Source organism: Oreochromis aureus, linkage group 7 (genome assembly GCF_013358895.1).
Source record: "Oreochromis aureus strain Israel breed Guangdong linkage group 7, ZZ_aureus, whole genome shotgun sequence".
Classification (NCBI taxonomy): Eukaryota; Metazoa; Chordata; class Actinopteri; order Cichliformes; family Cichlidae; genus Oreochromis; species Oreochromis aureus.
The window spans coordinates 55,383,899-55,400,917 of NC_052948.1; the positions used below are offsets into that span (position 1 = coordinate 55,383,899).

A 17,019-nucleotide genomic window follows, 5' to 3' on the forward strand; every position below is an offset into this window, starting at 1 on the left:
CTCGGTATGACACGCCCAGCTGGTGTTGCAACACTTTATTCAGGAGGCGACCACCTCAACTGTCTTCTTTTGTAGCCGCTGTTAGAGCAGGGCAATATGACCCAAAAAAATTTATCACGATATATATTTGAAAATTTGCGATAACGACATAACTGACGATATAATTGACACTAGACAAAATACTTTACCAACTCCACAACTTTATTAGTGCAAAAAAACCCCATCAATGTATTTTAACTTAAACAAGTAGCTGTTTTTTATGTGCATTAAAGTAAAAAATAAAAATTTAACAGAGCAAATGCAAATTCCTTGCTGACAGTTTAACCAAAAGGCATTTCCAGTGGAAATTGGCTGACATATCATCAGTATAACCATGTATAATATCCACAAAACTTAAAAAGAGGTTATACACACACAATACGGTAATATTATGTCGAAGCACAGTACGTATCACTCCGCAAGGCTCCTGCCTACGATAGCCGTAATGCTCCGACAATCCATCAAGCGGTGCGGGTTCGTAGCTTAACAAAGTCGTACTAAAACATTTGACAGATTTTCGAGCGCCGTGTACCACATAAATCGTTTCGAGGTCAGTAAACACAACCAGAATTCATACATAAGGCACACGGGATTATAAGGGGCACTGTCGATTTTCAGAAAAATCAAAGGATTGATTTTAAGTGTGCCGTATTTTCCAAAAAACACGGTAATAACGACGGGCCGCTAGCATGCTCTACCAAAAATAGTGCTTTGTTGTGTATCTGACGGACGAAAGCTAAACCAGGTCCACACCACTGAAGTTGCAGCATTTTTGCAAACCAATTCCGGTTCATCCGTTTCATTTAACGATCCACTTTCGCTCTTCTCATTCTCCGTCGCCGCCATGTGCGTATGTAAACATAGGCACTGCGCATGCGCATTTTACCCATATTCTATCGCGATATTTCATTTTCTTATCATTGCCCAACATTATACCGGTGTTACCGTGAACGGTATGATATGGCCCAGCCCTAGCCGCTGTACTCTAAACCTTTCCTGAATGACTGAACTCCTCACCCTGTTCTAAGGGAAAGCCCATCCACCTTGCAGAAACAGCTCATTTCCACAGCTAGTATAAGCAATCTCATTCTTTTACATCTAGAAAAAGAACTAACAACTAGAATAATAATAATAATAATAATGATAATAATAATAATAATAATAATAATAATAATAATAATAATAATAATAATAGTAGTGAAGAATAAAGAGAAACAGGAACTCAATAGTGTGAATGCCTTACAAAATTCACACAATAATCTTGTCAACAAAAAGATCAGGTGAGATTAAGAGATTTATGATGTTTGTCAACAACAATCTCAGAGCGGCAGCTCCACCTGGTGGTAGATAACATTTAGAAGATAACAATTTACTGATATTTGGCATCAATTGAAAACAATTACATTAAACAACTAGTACATCTGGTACCGACTAGTGACAGTAGTGACAATTACTCCTGTAGTTGTCTAGTCATGCACATCCCTATACACTATATTGCCAAAGGTATTTGTTTGTCTGCCTTCACATGCATATGAATTTAAGTGACATCCCATTCTTAATCCATCTAGTTTAAAGTAATGTCAGTCCACTCTTTGTGGCAGAAACCCCCATTAGACACTTCCCTTTCCAGAATTGCATTCTTGAGGTCAGACACTGCTGTTGGGGGAGAAGGCCTGGCTCATAATCACCTCTTTAATTCATCCCAAAGGTGTTCTATAGGTTTGAGATCAGGACTCAGTCAAGTTCTTTGACATCAAATTCCCTCATCCATGTCTTTATGGACCTTGCTTTGTACACTGGTGTGCAGTCATGTTGGAACAGGAAGAGGCACTCCCCAAACTGGTCTCGAAAAGTTGGGAGCATCAAATTGTCCAAAATGTCTTGGATGCTGAATTATTAAGAGTTCATCTCATTAGAACTAAGGAGCTGAGCCCCTCCTGAAAAACAACCCCACACCATAATCCCCAATCCACTAAACTTTACACTCGGCCCATTGCAGTGAGACAAAAAAAGTTCTTTTTGGCAACAGCCAAACCCAGACTTGTCCATTGAATTGCCAAACAGAGAGTTGTTATTCGTAACTGGAGAGAAGACGTCTCAACTGCTCTAACAAATGATCTGCTTCACATTGCGCTTGGTGGTGAAAGGGTTGGATGAGTTTTCATCCAGGGAAATGCGTTCCATGAAGCTCTTTGCACATTGTCCTTGAGCTAATTTCCACAGGAAGTTTGGAGGTGTTGACTCTGCAGAATGTTGCAAACTCTGCACCTCAGCATCCTCAGATTTTCACACGGCGTACCACTTGGTGGCTGTCATTCCTAATCACTTCCACTTTGTTATAATACCACTAAGGGCGTACTGTGGAATGTGAAAGAAACTGACAAATGGACTTGATTCCACTAGTGGCATCCTATCACACTACCACACTGGAATTCACTGAGCTCCTTAGAACGGCCCATCATTTCCCAAATGCATGTAGAAGCAGTCTGCATGCCTAGGTGCTTTATACACCTGTGTCTATGGAGGTGATTGGAACAGCTGAATTCAGTGATTTGGATGGGTGAGTGAGTACTTTTGGCAATATAGTTTACTTCTGAGCCAAAGTGATTGTCATCTCAGATTTACACTGGTCAGATGGTTCTTTTTCACAGTGTAAATGCAAACAAACAAGCAGTGGTCTGAAGGAACCATTTGGCTTCCTGAAAAGTGTTCCTGGGCACTTGGATGGATGACGGTTTATGTAAAACATAAATGTGGAGTTATCAGCATTCTCTCTGCATGTCTTGGTGTACCTAGACAAGATACTGAAGCCCTTTTGCCCATCTACGAAAGAATCCTCCTGCACATGCAGCATTGCTTCTCCCATATAATCAGAGTGATCTAACCTGTTAAAATTCAACATATGGGCAGTAATGAATTTTTTCATGATGTTGATTATGTTTTCTTCTTTCAGCACATCCCAAGTCCAGTAAAGAAGATGCCTCGTATGCCTGCAGCCACGGCTGGATCTGAAAGAGCCGTCAGCAACTGAAAGTACTCTGCACCTACTCGGAGAGTTATAAAGTTCCAGCAGTTTGGAAACTATGCGAGACAATAGAGATCAGATGAATAGCAACAGAAAGTGCTGTGTCGTGCAAAATTATGATTAAATCTCCATTAGTGGAGGACTACAAACAGTCCCCTTGTCTTCATGTGTTACTGCAGGACAGTAAACCTGAGCAGAGTCTGTTATCACAATATTTTATTTTAGTTATCCTTTATTTCAACTTTTATATTTCATGAACAGCTATATTTGGGAGAACCATAAACAGACATAGACATAGCATGATTGATTCTGACAGCTGCCAACCAGTGATGATGTGACTTCATGACTTCAGGTTTTTCTCTAATGAAAAAACCCCCCCGCAGAGTATGCTTCACCTGTTTTTATGATTTAAAATTGTACTGCTGTCACAGCATATGATGGAGGTGCTACCCGTATTCTGCTGGTTGTATTAATTACATCAGTTTTCTATTTATAAAGTCGTTGACTTTACAATGTCACTTGGTCATCATAAACCAGAACAGTTGAACACGAGGCAAAATGATGCTATATAAAGAGGAGCTTTTTCCAGTAGGCAAATGGTGTGTTGTCTTTAAACTTCTGATTCCGGGAGCCAAATATCTAAAACCCAATGTAAATCTGTAAAAAGAAAAAAAAAAAGAGAGAAAAATGAAAATATGCACTGTAGCATACTGTATACTTTGTAACACATACCTGGTTTTATTTTGTTGAGACACCAATCAATTTATTGAGGGGTTATTGTAAGAAAATGTTTAATAGTGTTAAACATTTCACTGATAAATAAATCAAAAATATCAAACTGTCTCTGGCTTGTAATTTTCCATTTTTCAAAGAACTTTCTGTGAATTTGAGAAACTGGTCAGACAAGAAAAGACATGTTCTTGGACAGAGGGAACTTTAGCTGAAACTTCATATTTGCAGTCTAATTCATTAAACTGGGTAATGTCATTGGTTGCATTCTCATTCATTGTCATTTTCTAAACCACTGTTCACTTACAGAATTAAATAGTTAGCAAGTCATTTATTGCCTCAACATGTAAACAAACAGTTCAGTCTATTACAGAAACCAAAAAGGGGAAAGAAGATTATTTAAAAATGTTGTCATGGAAACATTATAGCCAGTGCCTGCAAGGTTGTCTTCTTGTGATGTGGCCCTTTGTAAGAAATCTGAATTTTACATTCATCCAATCTAATCAGTGTTTCAAGGGAAAAAATATAGGTACCGTACAGACAGCTGCTAGAAATCCTTTGTAAACCCTCTGGAATTTGAGTAATTTGTCCTATGATTCTTGAAAGCACAGTCTGATCTTGTAATTAAATTCAGTAGTTAAATTTACACAAATTTACACGTGTACTTTTAGGTCTCTGTTGCAAACAGTGCAAGCAGAAAGCAGCCAAACAATTTCATTTCAGTAACTTGTAGTTTGACAACCTCTTAGAAGCAGGAACCTCCATCAGAAATTTCCTGTAGCTGCTTGTCATACTTATACAAAACATGGAAGAATCCTTTATTATTCCTGTAGAATGAGGGTGACTACATACATACATTAGATTGGCATAATTTGAATAAATTGAGTGAATGTGTGTGTGAATGGGTGGATGACTGGTTGTGTAAAGCGCTTTGGGGTCCTTAGGGACTAGTAAAAGCGCTATACAAATACAGGCCATTTGCCATAAATTTACCATCCTCATATTTGTCATCATTTGACTATTTATATAGCAAAGTGATTGAGAAATTGAACATAAAGTGGTGTAACAAAAAAGGGTTTACCTTCCTGATTTCCTCTTTTTTTATGTTTGTTACACTGAAATATTTCAGATCAAACACATTTAAATATTAGACAAAGATAACACAAGGAAACAGAAAATGCAGTTTCTATATGAAGGTGTTTATTATTAAGGGGAAAATAAATCCAAAGCTAAATGACCCAATGTGAAAAAACTATTGCCCCCTTGATCTAATAACTGGTCGGGCAACCTTTAGCACCAACAACTGGAATCAAGCGCTTGTTTATGCCAAATGTAATGGACACATACCTTCCAAAAGGTTCAACTTTTGTCTTGTCAGTCCATGAAATTTCTCATAATTAGGTTAGTTATCAGAATTGGATTGTTGTGGGCAGCACAGTGGTGCTGTGGTTAGCACTGTTGCGGGCAGCATGGTGGTGCTGTGGTTAGCGCTGTTGCCTCACAGCAGGAAGGTCCTGAGTTTAATTCCACCATCAGGCCAGGGTCTTTCTGTGTGGAGTTTGCATCCCTGTGTTTGTGTCAGTTCTCTCCGGGTGCTCCAGCTTCCTCCCACAGTCCAAAGGCTTGTAGTGATGGGTGTGAATGGTTCTCAGTCTCTGTTAGCCCTGTGACATACAGGCGACCTGTCCAGGGTATACCCCGCATTTTGCCCTAGGACAGGCTCGAGCTGAGATAGACTGATTAACTAAAAGACTAAAATCATCTTAAGTTAAGTTCAGATTAAAATGCAAACACACTGTTATCCTGTTCTAATAAGTGGAAACACCTAATGTTTTCCTGACTCATATATACTTCACACTACAGAAAATAATGTGTCTTCCTCTTTAATGCTCTTTAATAGATTAAAGAATTCATGATAATGATTTTGCAAGGATCACAAATAAATGGAAAGTGGGATTTATTGCGCATCATTTCTGTGGCATTAAATTTAGAATAGATTCAACAATGCTGTTGGCTATTAGAGGCTTTCAATAATCTAGTTTTTGATTAGATTCTAAATTGCCAATATTTCCTGGATTTTTTTCAAATAATAAGGAGAATTATTATATTTTAAATCCTCTAACTACTAACTGCAACACTGTAGTTGAATTGTCAGCTAATTATTAAGCTGTTAAACTAACTCTACTCACTCGTGATGTTGAGTGTGCATGGTAACAATGCTAATGTAATTGTTTTTACATGTGTAAATAGCTTTTAATTAACATAAAACATATGCAGAAATATACAAGATCTTAGGTTACTTAAAGCAGTAAAACTGCAATAAAATGATGGAAAATGTCTATGTTTTTACACAACGGTAATTTTCTGTTATTTCTGTACATCTATCCAAAGTAATATACCATAAAAGAACACAAAATATTTGTTTCAGTGGCAAAATAGATGACTAATTTGTTTTAGTAAGTTGCTTATTTGACAGAAGAAATAGCCATCTATCCATTTTCCTTCACTGATTTTAAATAACATTTCACTAAACTTAATTCGCAAAAAGGCTATGCCACTACTACTTGCTTTGCAGAGTTGCATACTGAAGCATTTAATATGTATTCAGAATCTGTTTTTACAGTTCCCATCTTTTTAATTAATATTAATTTGCAGAACATTTGTATTAAAAATAGCTTGAACATTAGAGATGTCTTGCAATAATCACAGAAAATATACCTTTCCCTAAAAACAGCAAATTAATATTGAGTGACCATTGACACTGACTGAATAATATAACATAATATAATATTATAATACTATAATAACATAATAATAATAAAGAGACAAAAGAAATGTGTTTAATGTGTGATTAAGATTTATTTAAAGAAAAATAATCTTAGTTTTATTATTGTAAAACTACAGGGACAAAACTAAAGTTTTTATTTGAAATCTTATTTTTTAACTGAAAATTTATATATCCTTGCAGATGGTGAGAAAGTAATCCCGGTAAGTCACAGGTTCAAGAGCTTTGTAAGACAGGGAATGACAAGTAAGAAAGCCACCTTAGACTTCAATGTTATTTTGTTATTATTGTTTGTATTGCAGATAGTAGCTTTTTAAAAACTTTAAAAAAATTAATCAAAGAGAACATTAAAAAGAGGGCTACAGAAGAGAAACACTGGATTTCGGTTCCGTCACTGTCAGTGATGACAGCCGGATGCGAGCAGTGTTCAGACCAAAGAAAAAGTAAGATAAGTTGAAGTTTCATGGAGCTGCCACTTTTACCGTTATGTGGCCCCAGCGTTTCGTGCACAAACCAGCTTTATAATACGACGATGTTGACACTTCTGACACACCCACCGAACCAGCCTGGGCAACTTGAAATGCAGCTGGCCAACGTTTGAAGGAAACATGTCTGTCTACCCGGAAACCCTAGCAAAGCAGATCTGAACGTCCCCGCGGTCTCCTCCAGCACAGTCCGTGGCATTAAGAGTCAAATTAAGTTGATTTAGTATTGAAAACAAGACAGACAGAGTTCGGAAACAAAATAGAAGAGTATGAAAACACGCTCAGTGTTATTCGTCTGCTGCAGAACAGTACCCGAACTCTACACCGCCCCTCTGTGCGTCGACGCGCTGAGCCAGGGTGGAGTTTTTCGCAAGCCGCTGCCGAGGGATAGGGAGAGGAACTGAGAAAAAGTCGTCTTCTGGCCTTTCCCCTGGTGGAAAACTTTATTTGTTGTCGGGAGTTAATTTAAGGATCGTTAAATCAGCTCTGTTTTTCCGTGTTTGAGTGGCCGTCGACGAGAGTGGATTAACGCGCCCAGGTCAGACTGAATGTTTCTAACTTTGAAAAGTTTCTAGCTTTTTTCTTCGTTTTTTTTAAAAAACGCGAAGTCCCTGACGTCACCACAGACTCGACATGGAAGCGAGACAGATTAGTAAACGTATGCAGACTTGGGCCTTCTAATGTAGAGAGCGGATAAACGGTAGTGTATATGATAACCCAGAAGTTAAATCACACAAATGGGAGACGAATCGAAAGTATCAAGCGCCAAAAGACAGACCACCTCTCTCTCTCTCACACACACGCACACACATCTGAATTTTCTGTGTGCCGTGTCGCTGTCCTCTCATGCTTCCCTACAATACGCGCATTTTGATGAGATGTGTATAAGTTACCTTTGTACTATGAAACTGTTTTAATGTCAAAGTTAAAAGGAGTTAGCAGCTGTATTGTTCCCCTTTTGACCTACAGCATGCAAGTTCAGTTCATCACAGTCATTTTGTAGGCCGCTCATAAGTGTCCTGGGCGTGTTATGCAGCTGTTAGAACAAGAAAAAATATCGCCTCTGGGTGTAAATTCTTACACCGCTGTGATGTGTTGTGCAACACAATGAAGGCATTTGGATGCAGATATGTCTACTAACCATCGAGCAATAAAGGAAAAAACAAAGGGTACTTTCTACAGGCTGAAGGACGGCCTGTTGAAACTAGCCTGGAAGAATTAAGAGCTGTACATTTTTAGACAGGCTCACCTAAAATAAGTAAATAAATAAACTAAAAACCGAACAAAAGCATTTTTGTCTCTGTTAAATTGCTTATTACATTAATTGATTAAAAGAATGTTATAAAAATTAATAACTGCTTGATTTTGTATTTAAACTTGTATCTCATTAGATTTTTACATCTTTACATTTTGATATTCTATTATTCTATGTTTTTATATCATGCTGCTGTGACACAGTAATTTCCCAAATTTTGGGATAAATAAACACTTATCATTCACTGAAAATTAATGTCTTCAGTAAATGTTTCACCTTCTTTTTTGAACTTGTAAAGATCAGCCTGTGTTCATTAAATAAGGAGTTTTGTTACATGTTAGGTAACTATCTGACACTAGAACACATATAAGGGAACAGTTAATATATGCATAAGATGGCATGCTCTCAGTGGACTGCACATTTTCAACCACAACCACAGCTAAAATAAATAAGTAAAAATCTAACTATTTTAAGGGGAGGCGGGGGAGCAAGAGATAAAGATAGAGAATCATGAGGTCTTACAAAAGTAAGAACAAAACGTAAACTGGAACTAAAAAGAAATCCAATAATCCAGCTTATTGTGATGTGCTGTCTTTGCCTTCCTGAGTGTTGTGTTTCTTTTTAGCTGAACAGATTCTTTGTTAGTTGATGTAGTCTTATATGTCTTGTGTGTGTGTGGATTTTTTTCATTAACCAGCTTCACATGTGTAGCTGAAGCTAACTTTTAACTGCCAAGCCACTATGCATGTAATACACTGGTGAAGCACTGTGATCTGGGCTGTAGAGAAATGAAGAAAGGCCTCCAGTATTCAAGGTTCAGGCCATGCTGTGTAGTAATCTGAGCTAATCTACCAGCCATACAAAATTCAGGTAACAGAGTAAAATCCCATTTTGGTAGTTGTATCATGGACTATTCTCACACCAGTTAAGGAAACCTGCTTCCATTCCAATGTGTTGCCGTGGTTGGAGTGTAGTGTTTTAACTCAGCCATATTTGGTCAAGACAACATGTGCAGCCACTAGTCCACAAGAAATCATTTGTTTTAGACATGAGCCAATTCCCATGGCTGTGTGAGATGCCTGGGGAGTTCAGTCACACCAATGAGGAGACTGGAAGAAAATACAGCTCTTACTTAATTTCAAAATCATACAAAACCCTAATGTTGTTGGGTGGTTTATGATTAAATGAAATGCGTATAAAGAATAGAAAGAAACAGATCTTATCTTGTGATAGCATCACACTAACTGTAATACTGGCTGGTATTATGCCAAATTTTCAAAAATTTGATACATCAGAAACATTAATCCATGTATGGAGAATGGGCTCCAGGTGAATTCTAAGGTTTTACATATGAGAACATAATAAAACAATTATTAGGTCCTTACCAGGTGCTGAAATTATGTAAATAAAACTTGATGAACACATGACATACAATGTCATTATTTATTTTGGAAAAAAAACTAAGCAAAAATAGGTGTGTAACGCAATGCTAAAACATCATCAGTGATCTTAGAGAAACTACCACCACTCGGGGAATGGTTTTAAAGCCATTTTTAGAAAGACTATTCCCATGTGGAAAACATTCAAGACAGCTCCCAATCTTCCTAAGAGTCAATGTCCTAGTAAATTCAACTCATGGGTAGAGTCTGCACTGTTTAGAGAAAATGCAAAAAACACAAGAGCTACATCTCAGTCTTTACAGGCCTCAGTATGTTAAAATAAGGAAGAAATTGAACATGTATGGCTTGTTTGGAAGGGCTGCCAAGACCCTTTTCTCTCTAAAAGGAATGACAGCATGGCTTAGGTTTGCATCTCATCCAGCCACAAGACTTATGGAACAATGTCATTCCGACAGACAAAACCAAAATTGAGATGTGTGTCCACAATGAACAGCACCACGTTTGGAGAAAACCAAATACATGGTATCAGGATCTCACCAACTGTTAAGCGTGGTAGAAGGGGGTGATGGTTTGAGCTTGTTTTCCAGCCACAACACCTGGCCACCTCACATTCATATTCAAAAAAGAAAAAACACATGTGTTTTAAAATTAACTACTCATTGGTTTCCCTTTTAGAAATTACGTTTTAATGTCAGCCCTGCATCAGACTGGTGACTGGTTTCTTAAACATTAAGAGGAGTGTGTTCATGTGTAAGGACCTGGTCTACGTAGGCCGGGTCCTCCGAAGGATGCGGCCCCTGAATTTGGACACAGCCTGTGTGTTTAAATGTGCAATGAGTGAGTATGTTGTTGCTGCAATTAAGAAAAGTGAGCATATCCTCATTCACAGAATTAGGGATATTCCTGCTGATTAATTTCTTGGTCAACAAATAAATAAATAAATTTTTTTTTTTTTATTTATATAGCACCTTTCAAGACAGAATCACAAAGTGCTGCACATAAGATTACAAGTCATAAAAAGATTTAAAAGAGAAAATAAAACAGGCAAAAAATTAACCAAAAGCAGTTTTAAAAAGGTAAGTTTTGAGTTGTTTTTTAAAAACAGCTACTGAGTCCGCTGTTCTTAATGCTTGGGGGAGAGAGTTCCACAGTGTAGGGGCCACAGTGGCAAAAAAAAAAAAATTGTCTAACCTGCAAGTGTGATCTACCCACATGTGTCTACATGTCTTCAGGATAGCTGCAGTGGCATACACACTCTGAATAGTTTATGTGATGCCTTTAGTCGAGCTGTGTTAACTTCTGCAAACATCTGTTCTGGTGGGACTTTGACAGTAAGTTGGAGAGTTGCCTCCTTGATTGTATGGTTGTGTTGAGTCTGCTCAGCTCAGTGAAAGCATCTGTCATTACTAGTGTTGGATATTTGTTTCAAAATAGCATCATCCTGATAGAAGTAGATCGGGGTGATGCCCTTTTGTCTACACTGCTCAGTGCACTTCCCATAGAACTGGACTGTCCAAGTCCAGGGCTCAAGGGCCAGTGTCCTGCAGGTTTTAGATGTGTCCTTTATCCAGCACAGCTGATTTAAATTGCCTTCTCAACATGTGTTGAAGTTCTCCAGAGGCCTGTTAATGAACTAATCATTTGATGTTTTTTGACCCAGGGTGATATCTAAAACCTGCAGGACACCGCCCCTTTTCAATTCAGTTTAATTCAATTTTATTTTTATAGCGCCAAATCACAACAACAGTCGCCTAAAGGCACTTTATATTGTAAGGTAGGCCCTACAATAATACATACAGAGAAAAACCCATCAATCAAATGACTCCCTATGAACAAGCACTTTGGCGACAGTGGGAAGGAAAAACTCCCTTTTAACAGGAAGAAACCTCCGGCAGAACCGCAGCTCAGGGAGGGGCGGCCATCAGTTAGGGTGAGAGAAGGAAGACAGGATAGAAGACATGCTGTGGAAGAGACAAAGATTAATAACAAGTACGATTTAATGTAGAGAGGTCTATTAACACATAGTGAGTGAAAAAGCTGACTGACTGAAAAGGGTTCAGGGTCAGGACTGGATCAGGGTCACCTGATCCAGCCCTAACTATATGCTTTAGCAAAAAGGAATGTTTTAAGCCTAATCTTAAAAGTAGAGATAGTGTCTGTCTCCCGAATCCAAACTGGAAGCTGGTTCCATAGAAGAGGGGCCTGAAAACTGAAGGTTCTGCCTCCCATTCTACTTTTAAATACTCTAGGATCAACAAGTAAGCCTGCAGTGCGAGAGCGAAGTGCTTTAATGGGGTCATATGGTACTACAAGGTCACTAAGATAAGATGGGGCCGGATTATTTAAGACCTTGTATGTGAGGAGTAGGATTTTGAATTCAATTCTGGATTTAACAGGGCGCCAATGAAGGGAACCCAATACAGGAGAAATATGCTCTCTCTTTCTAGTCCCTATCAGTACTCTTGTTGCAGCATTTTGAGGCCTCCTTAAGGGCTTGAGTTGGACACCCCTGACATAGAAGCTTATTTCTATGGATGTCAGTGTGTCTTGGTCAGTGTGGATGCTGGGCATTTTGTACTATCAGGGTAACCTAAAACTAAGTTTCAGGTGGGAGTTTCTAAAGTGCTTTTGGCATATTATTAGGAAGGGATCACTATTCATCGCAGTGGTAGGGTTCTTGATTGATACAGAACAGACAAGATGTTGTCCAAAACCACATTTTTGAAAATCCTTTCAGAGGGGTTAGTTTGTTTTTAACTTTCTAGAACAAATCCCAATTTTGATGCCGAAGGAAAAAAGGAAACTTTACCCTAGATCAGATCAGATCAGATCAGATCATGAATAGGTGAGTTCAAATGAGCTGCCTGAATACAGGAAAGCTAGTTGGGACACCTCACTTACTCAAGAATGAGTAGCTGCCTATGACACAAGAGCATGGGAACCATTGATTGCCTTTCGAACGACCTTCCAGTGATAGATGTGGAAACAGGAGAGGTACAAGTCGAGTCAGTCTGTCCACTTGCAGTGCTGGGCAGCTGAGTTTCCATGGGGCTTTGGAGCAGGGAAGCTTCAGTCATTTCAGCCACCCAGCTATTTAACAGAACTTCTTCATCTGTATAATCCTATAATCCTTAATGCAACCTAAGTCTAGGTTGAAAACCAGAGGCGACCGTGCCTTTGCTATTGTAGCTCCTAGACTGTGGAACAACCTCCCTATTGCCATTAGCTCTTCTGAGACTGTTCAGTCTTTTAAATCTCGTTTAAAGACCCATCTTTTTACTCTGGCTTTGATGTAAGATAGTTTGATTATCATTTGGTTGGTTTCTATGTTTGTCTCGTCTTGCGTTGTATTTGTCTTATTTTATTTATTTATTTTCATAATTTGTGAAGCACTTTGATCAAAACTGTTGTTTTTAAATGTGCTATATAAATAAATTTTGATTGACTGATTGATTGACCCAGTGTTGTACCTTATCATCTTGGAAAGGCTAGAGCATTGAATGGCTAGGAGCATAAGACCACATAACCAGTCTAAAAAGGCACTACTTTCAGTATAGTCTTTTTAAGATACCAACTAAGAGCTCTCTTCGATTCACCATGAAGACAGATTAGAGTAAATGATAAAATCATAAAATTCCCCAGCAAACAAAGTAGCATCTGGGTTCATACTGGCCAGATCTTACTGTAAAAATCAGGAAGAGAACCCAATGCAGGATACACATAGGCAGAGTAAAAACCACTCTGGGAGGGTGTAGGCAAAAGGCAAAGTCCATAGAGCTGTCCAAAAGGAAATGAGAAGTTCACAAAGGAAAATAACAAAATCATGAGGAATGCTGGGAAGCTTGACTAAGCAAGTTTACCAGATGACAAGTGGTTAGTGCAAAGCTGGAGCTGTATATACTAAGACCAGTGGCTAACTGGAAACAGGTGTGGTAGTGCAACAAAGCAAAGGCCGGAAGTATAACTAAGTTAAGTGTAAGACATACAGAAATTTCAAAATAAAACAGGAAGTAACCAGATATACAGTTGGTGAGATTAATCAGCATGAGGTATACAATCAAGGATGGAAAACTAATGCAGGAAGTAAAATTGACAACGATTTATGATTTACACAGGAAAATAACAAACACATGCGGTTTACAAGTAAGGCACAGGTGGTATTCACAAGTGGACAGATATTAGTTGAACTTGCGAATTGTTATTAACTTATAATATTTCTCCTATTCTTTATTTCATTTTTAAAGTTCTCTGTACTTTTTTATATGTTTAAAATTGCTAACAGGCATAAGGCATAATTCTTACACCTGGCATTGTTCAGCTTGGGCCATGAAGTGCATCTTTAATCCGTTTGATCACAAACATTATCCCACACCGTCTAATCTGGAAGTTTTCACATTAAACTGTGCCAGTGTCATCAACATTGCTGCTGTTGTGTTATCAGTGTTTCTGTTTAGAACTGGGGGCTGTGGGCTTAATGTTGTCACACTTTTTATTTACACTTTTTATTCACTGCTCCTAAAAACGTTTGTATTTTTTGGTCAGTTTTTAGAAATTTAACAAATGCGGGTGAAAAACTCAGGTATATATTGTTTGACACATCTGCACGCTACAGAGCCGTGGATTAAATGAAGCATCGAAGCAAAGAATTTGTGTCGAGAATTTTTTGTAATTGACTTATTTGAATTACTTGATTAATCGTTGCAGCTGTAATATAAACTTTAGGTAAATTCTTTGGGCAAAACTAAAGAACTGCAGCAAATTTATAAAACTTGTGCATAAAGTGGGTTTTATTGTCATTCTTCTATATAACAACTGTACATTTGAACAAAATGTTGTTTCTCCAAGACTTTTATGCAACTCAAAATGATATATGTGATTTTAAAATTTAAGTTCAATTCAATCTTATTTATATAGCGCCAAATCACAACAACAGTCGCCTCAAGGCCCGTTATATTGTAAGGTAGACCCTACAATAATACATACAGAGAAAAACCCAACAATCAAATGACCCCCTATGAGCAAGCACTTTGGCGACAGTGGGAAGGAAAAACTCCCTTTTAACAGGAAGAAACCTCCGGCAGAACCGCAGCTCAGGGAGGGGCGGCCATTGGTTGGGGTGAGAGAAGGAAGACAGGATAGAAGACATGCTGTGGAAGAGACGGAGATTAATAACAAGTCCGATTTAATGTAGAGAGGTCTATTAACACATAGTGAGTGAAAAAGCTGACTGAAAAGGAAAAACTCAATGCATCATGGGAGTCCCCCAGCAGCCTATGTCTATTGCAGCATAACTAAGGGAGGATTCAGGCTCACCTGATCCAGCCTTAACTTGCTTTAGCAAAAAGGAAAGTTTAAAGCCTAATCTTAAAAGTAGAGATAGTGTCTGTCTCCCTAATCCAAACTGGAAGCTGGTTCCATAGAAGAGGGGCCTGAAAACTGAAGGCTCTGCCTCCCATTCTACTTTTAAATACTCTAGGATCAACAAGTAAGCCTGCAGTGTGAGAGTGAAGTGCTCTAATGGGGTGGCATGGTACTATAAGGTCATTAAGATAAGATGGGGCCTGATTATTTAAGACCTTGTATGTGAGGAGTAGGATTTTGAATTCAATTCTGGATTTAACAGGAAGCCAATATAGGAGAAATATGCTCTCTCTTTCTAGTCCCTATCAGTACGCTGCAGCATTTTGGATTAACTGAAGGCTTTTCAGAGAGTTTTTAGGACATCCTGATAATAATGAATTATAGTAGTCCAGCCTAGAAGTAATAAGTGCATAGACTAGTTTTTCAGCATCACTCAGCAGTGAGACAGGATATTTCTAATTTTAGAGATATTGTGCAAATGGAAGAAAGCAGTCCTACATATTTGTTTAATATGTGCATTGAAGGACATATCCTGGTCAAAAATGACTCCAAGATTCCTCACAGTGTTACTGGAGGCCAAGGTAATGCCATCCAGAGAAAGAATCTGGTTAGATACCATATTTCTAAGATTTTCAGGGCTGAGTACAATAACCTCATCTTTATCCGAATTAAGAAGCAGAAAATTAGAGGCCATCCAGGTCTTTATGTCTTGAAGACATTCCTGCAGTTTAACTAATTGGTGTGTGTTATCTGGCTTCATGGATAGATAGAGTTTTTTGTCATCTGCATAGTAGTGAAAATGTATGCTATGTCTTCTAATGATACTGCCTAAGGGAAGCATGTATAATGCAAACAGAATTGGTCCTAGCACTGAACCCTGTGGAACGCCATAATTGACCTTAGTGTGTGAAGAGGACTCTCCATTTACATGAACAAATTGGAGTCTATTAGATAGATATGATACAAACCCCTGCAGCAATATGCTATTGTTCTAATAGGATATTATGGTTGAACAGTATCGAACGCTGCGCTGAGGTCTAGCAGGACAATAACAGAGATGAGTCCACTGTCAGAGGCCATAAGAAGATCATTTGTAACATTCACTAAAGCTGTTTCTGTGCTGTGATGAACTCTGAAACTTGACTGAAACTCTTCAAAAGCGCAAATATATAGTTGTGTTACACAATGGTTATATACGAAGGGCAATAAATATACCTGACAACATGCACAAAGAATGTACAGATTCTTAAATTTGGCTAATCTCCCATTTAAGATGATCTTCTCCTGCACCTTCATTGGTTTGATGTGGCTGCTATTTTTTAAATCATTCCCACAAGTTATTTGTGTTGAACCTTACACTGGAATTGGGCTATTGCTTATGCTTTTTCTTGTGCTTCTGCTTTTGTTGCTACTTCTGTTTTTTCAGTTTCTTCTTCCTCTTCTTCTGCTGCTACTGCCTCTGCAGAAAATTACTAGTACTGCTTGCTGATTTACCAGTCGAGCAACCAAACTGGTGCATCATTAATCTTGCATTTTGAGGATTCAAGTGGTTCTGGGTTTCCAAGGCCAATAATTTACAGTTTTGTCTGTAAGCTCCTGGACAGTAAACATTTTTTTTAAAATTTTGCCTCTGCACACTGTCACAGTGGATTTTAAATCCAAAGTGCAGACTTTGAGCTTTTAAGTACATTGTCAGACATCACCAAATACTGTTTCCTTCCTTGTGATGCTTTGGCAGGCCTTTACTGCAGCCACCTTCAGTTGCTGTTAGTTTCGAGAGTTTTCTGCTTTCGGTTTTGGGTCATTTCGTGTCAAATCATTGTGAGGCCTGTGGTCAGCCATCTCACATTCGTCTAAAAATAAATTTTTAGCTTCATATATCAAATGCTAAAAACTAGTTTCCTGCTGCATAACATTGTCTCCATCATATCTGATATATG

General features: G+C 38.2%; 2 protein-coding genes across 4 annotated transcripts in view; both read left to right on the plus strand.

The window, feature by feature from the left end:
• hmgcs1 (3-hydroxy-3-methylglutaryl-CoA synthase 1 (soluble)) overlaps window positions 1-3,907 on the plus strand; it is a 13,373-nt gene extending 9,466 nt beyond the window's left edge. For both annotated transcript variants that reach the window (XM_031738395.2, XM_031738396.2), the window contains exon 10: window positions 2,993-3,907. In XM_031738395.2, the coding sequence (XP_031594255.1) occupies window positions 2,993-3,070 (78 nt within the window). In that variant the 3' untranslated portion in view covers window positions 3,071-3,907. The remainder of the gene's footprint in view (window positions 1-2,992) is intronic.
• A 2,859-nt stretch (window positions 3,908-6,766) lies between these two features.
• The window catches only part of tln1 (talin 1), a 60,185-nt gene continuing 49,932 nt past the window's right edge, over window positions 6,767-17,019 (plus strand). The window contains exon 1 of one of the 2 annotated variants that reach the window (XM_031738408.2): window positions 6,767-7,601. The gene's annotated coding sequence lies outside the window, so the exon portion shown is untranslated. The remainder of the gene's footprint in view (window positions 7,602-17,019) is intronic. The other variant, XM_031738407.2, reaches the window with a different exon arrangement.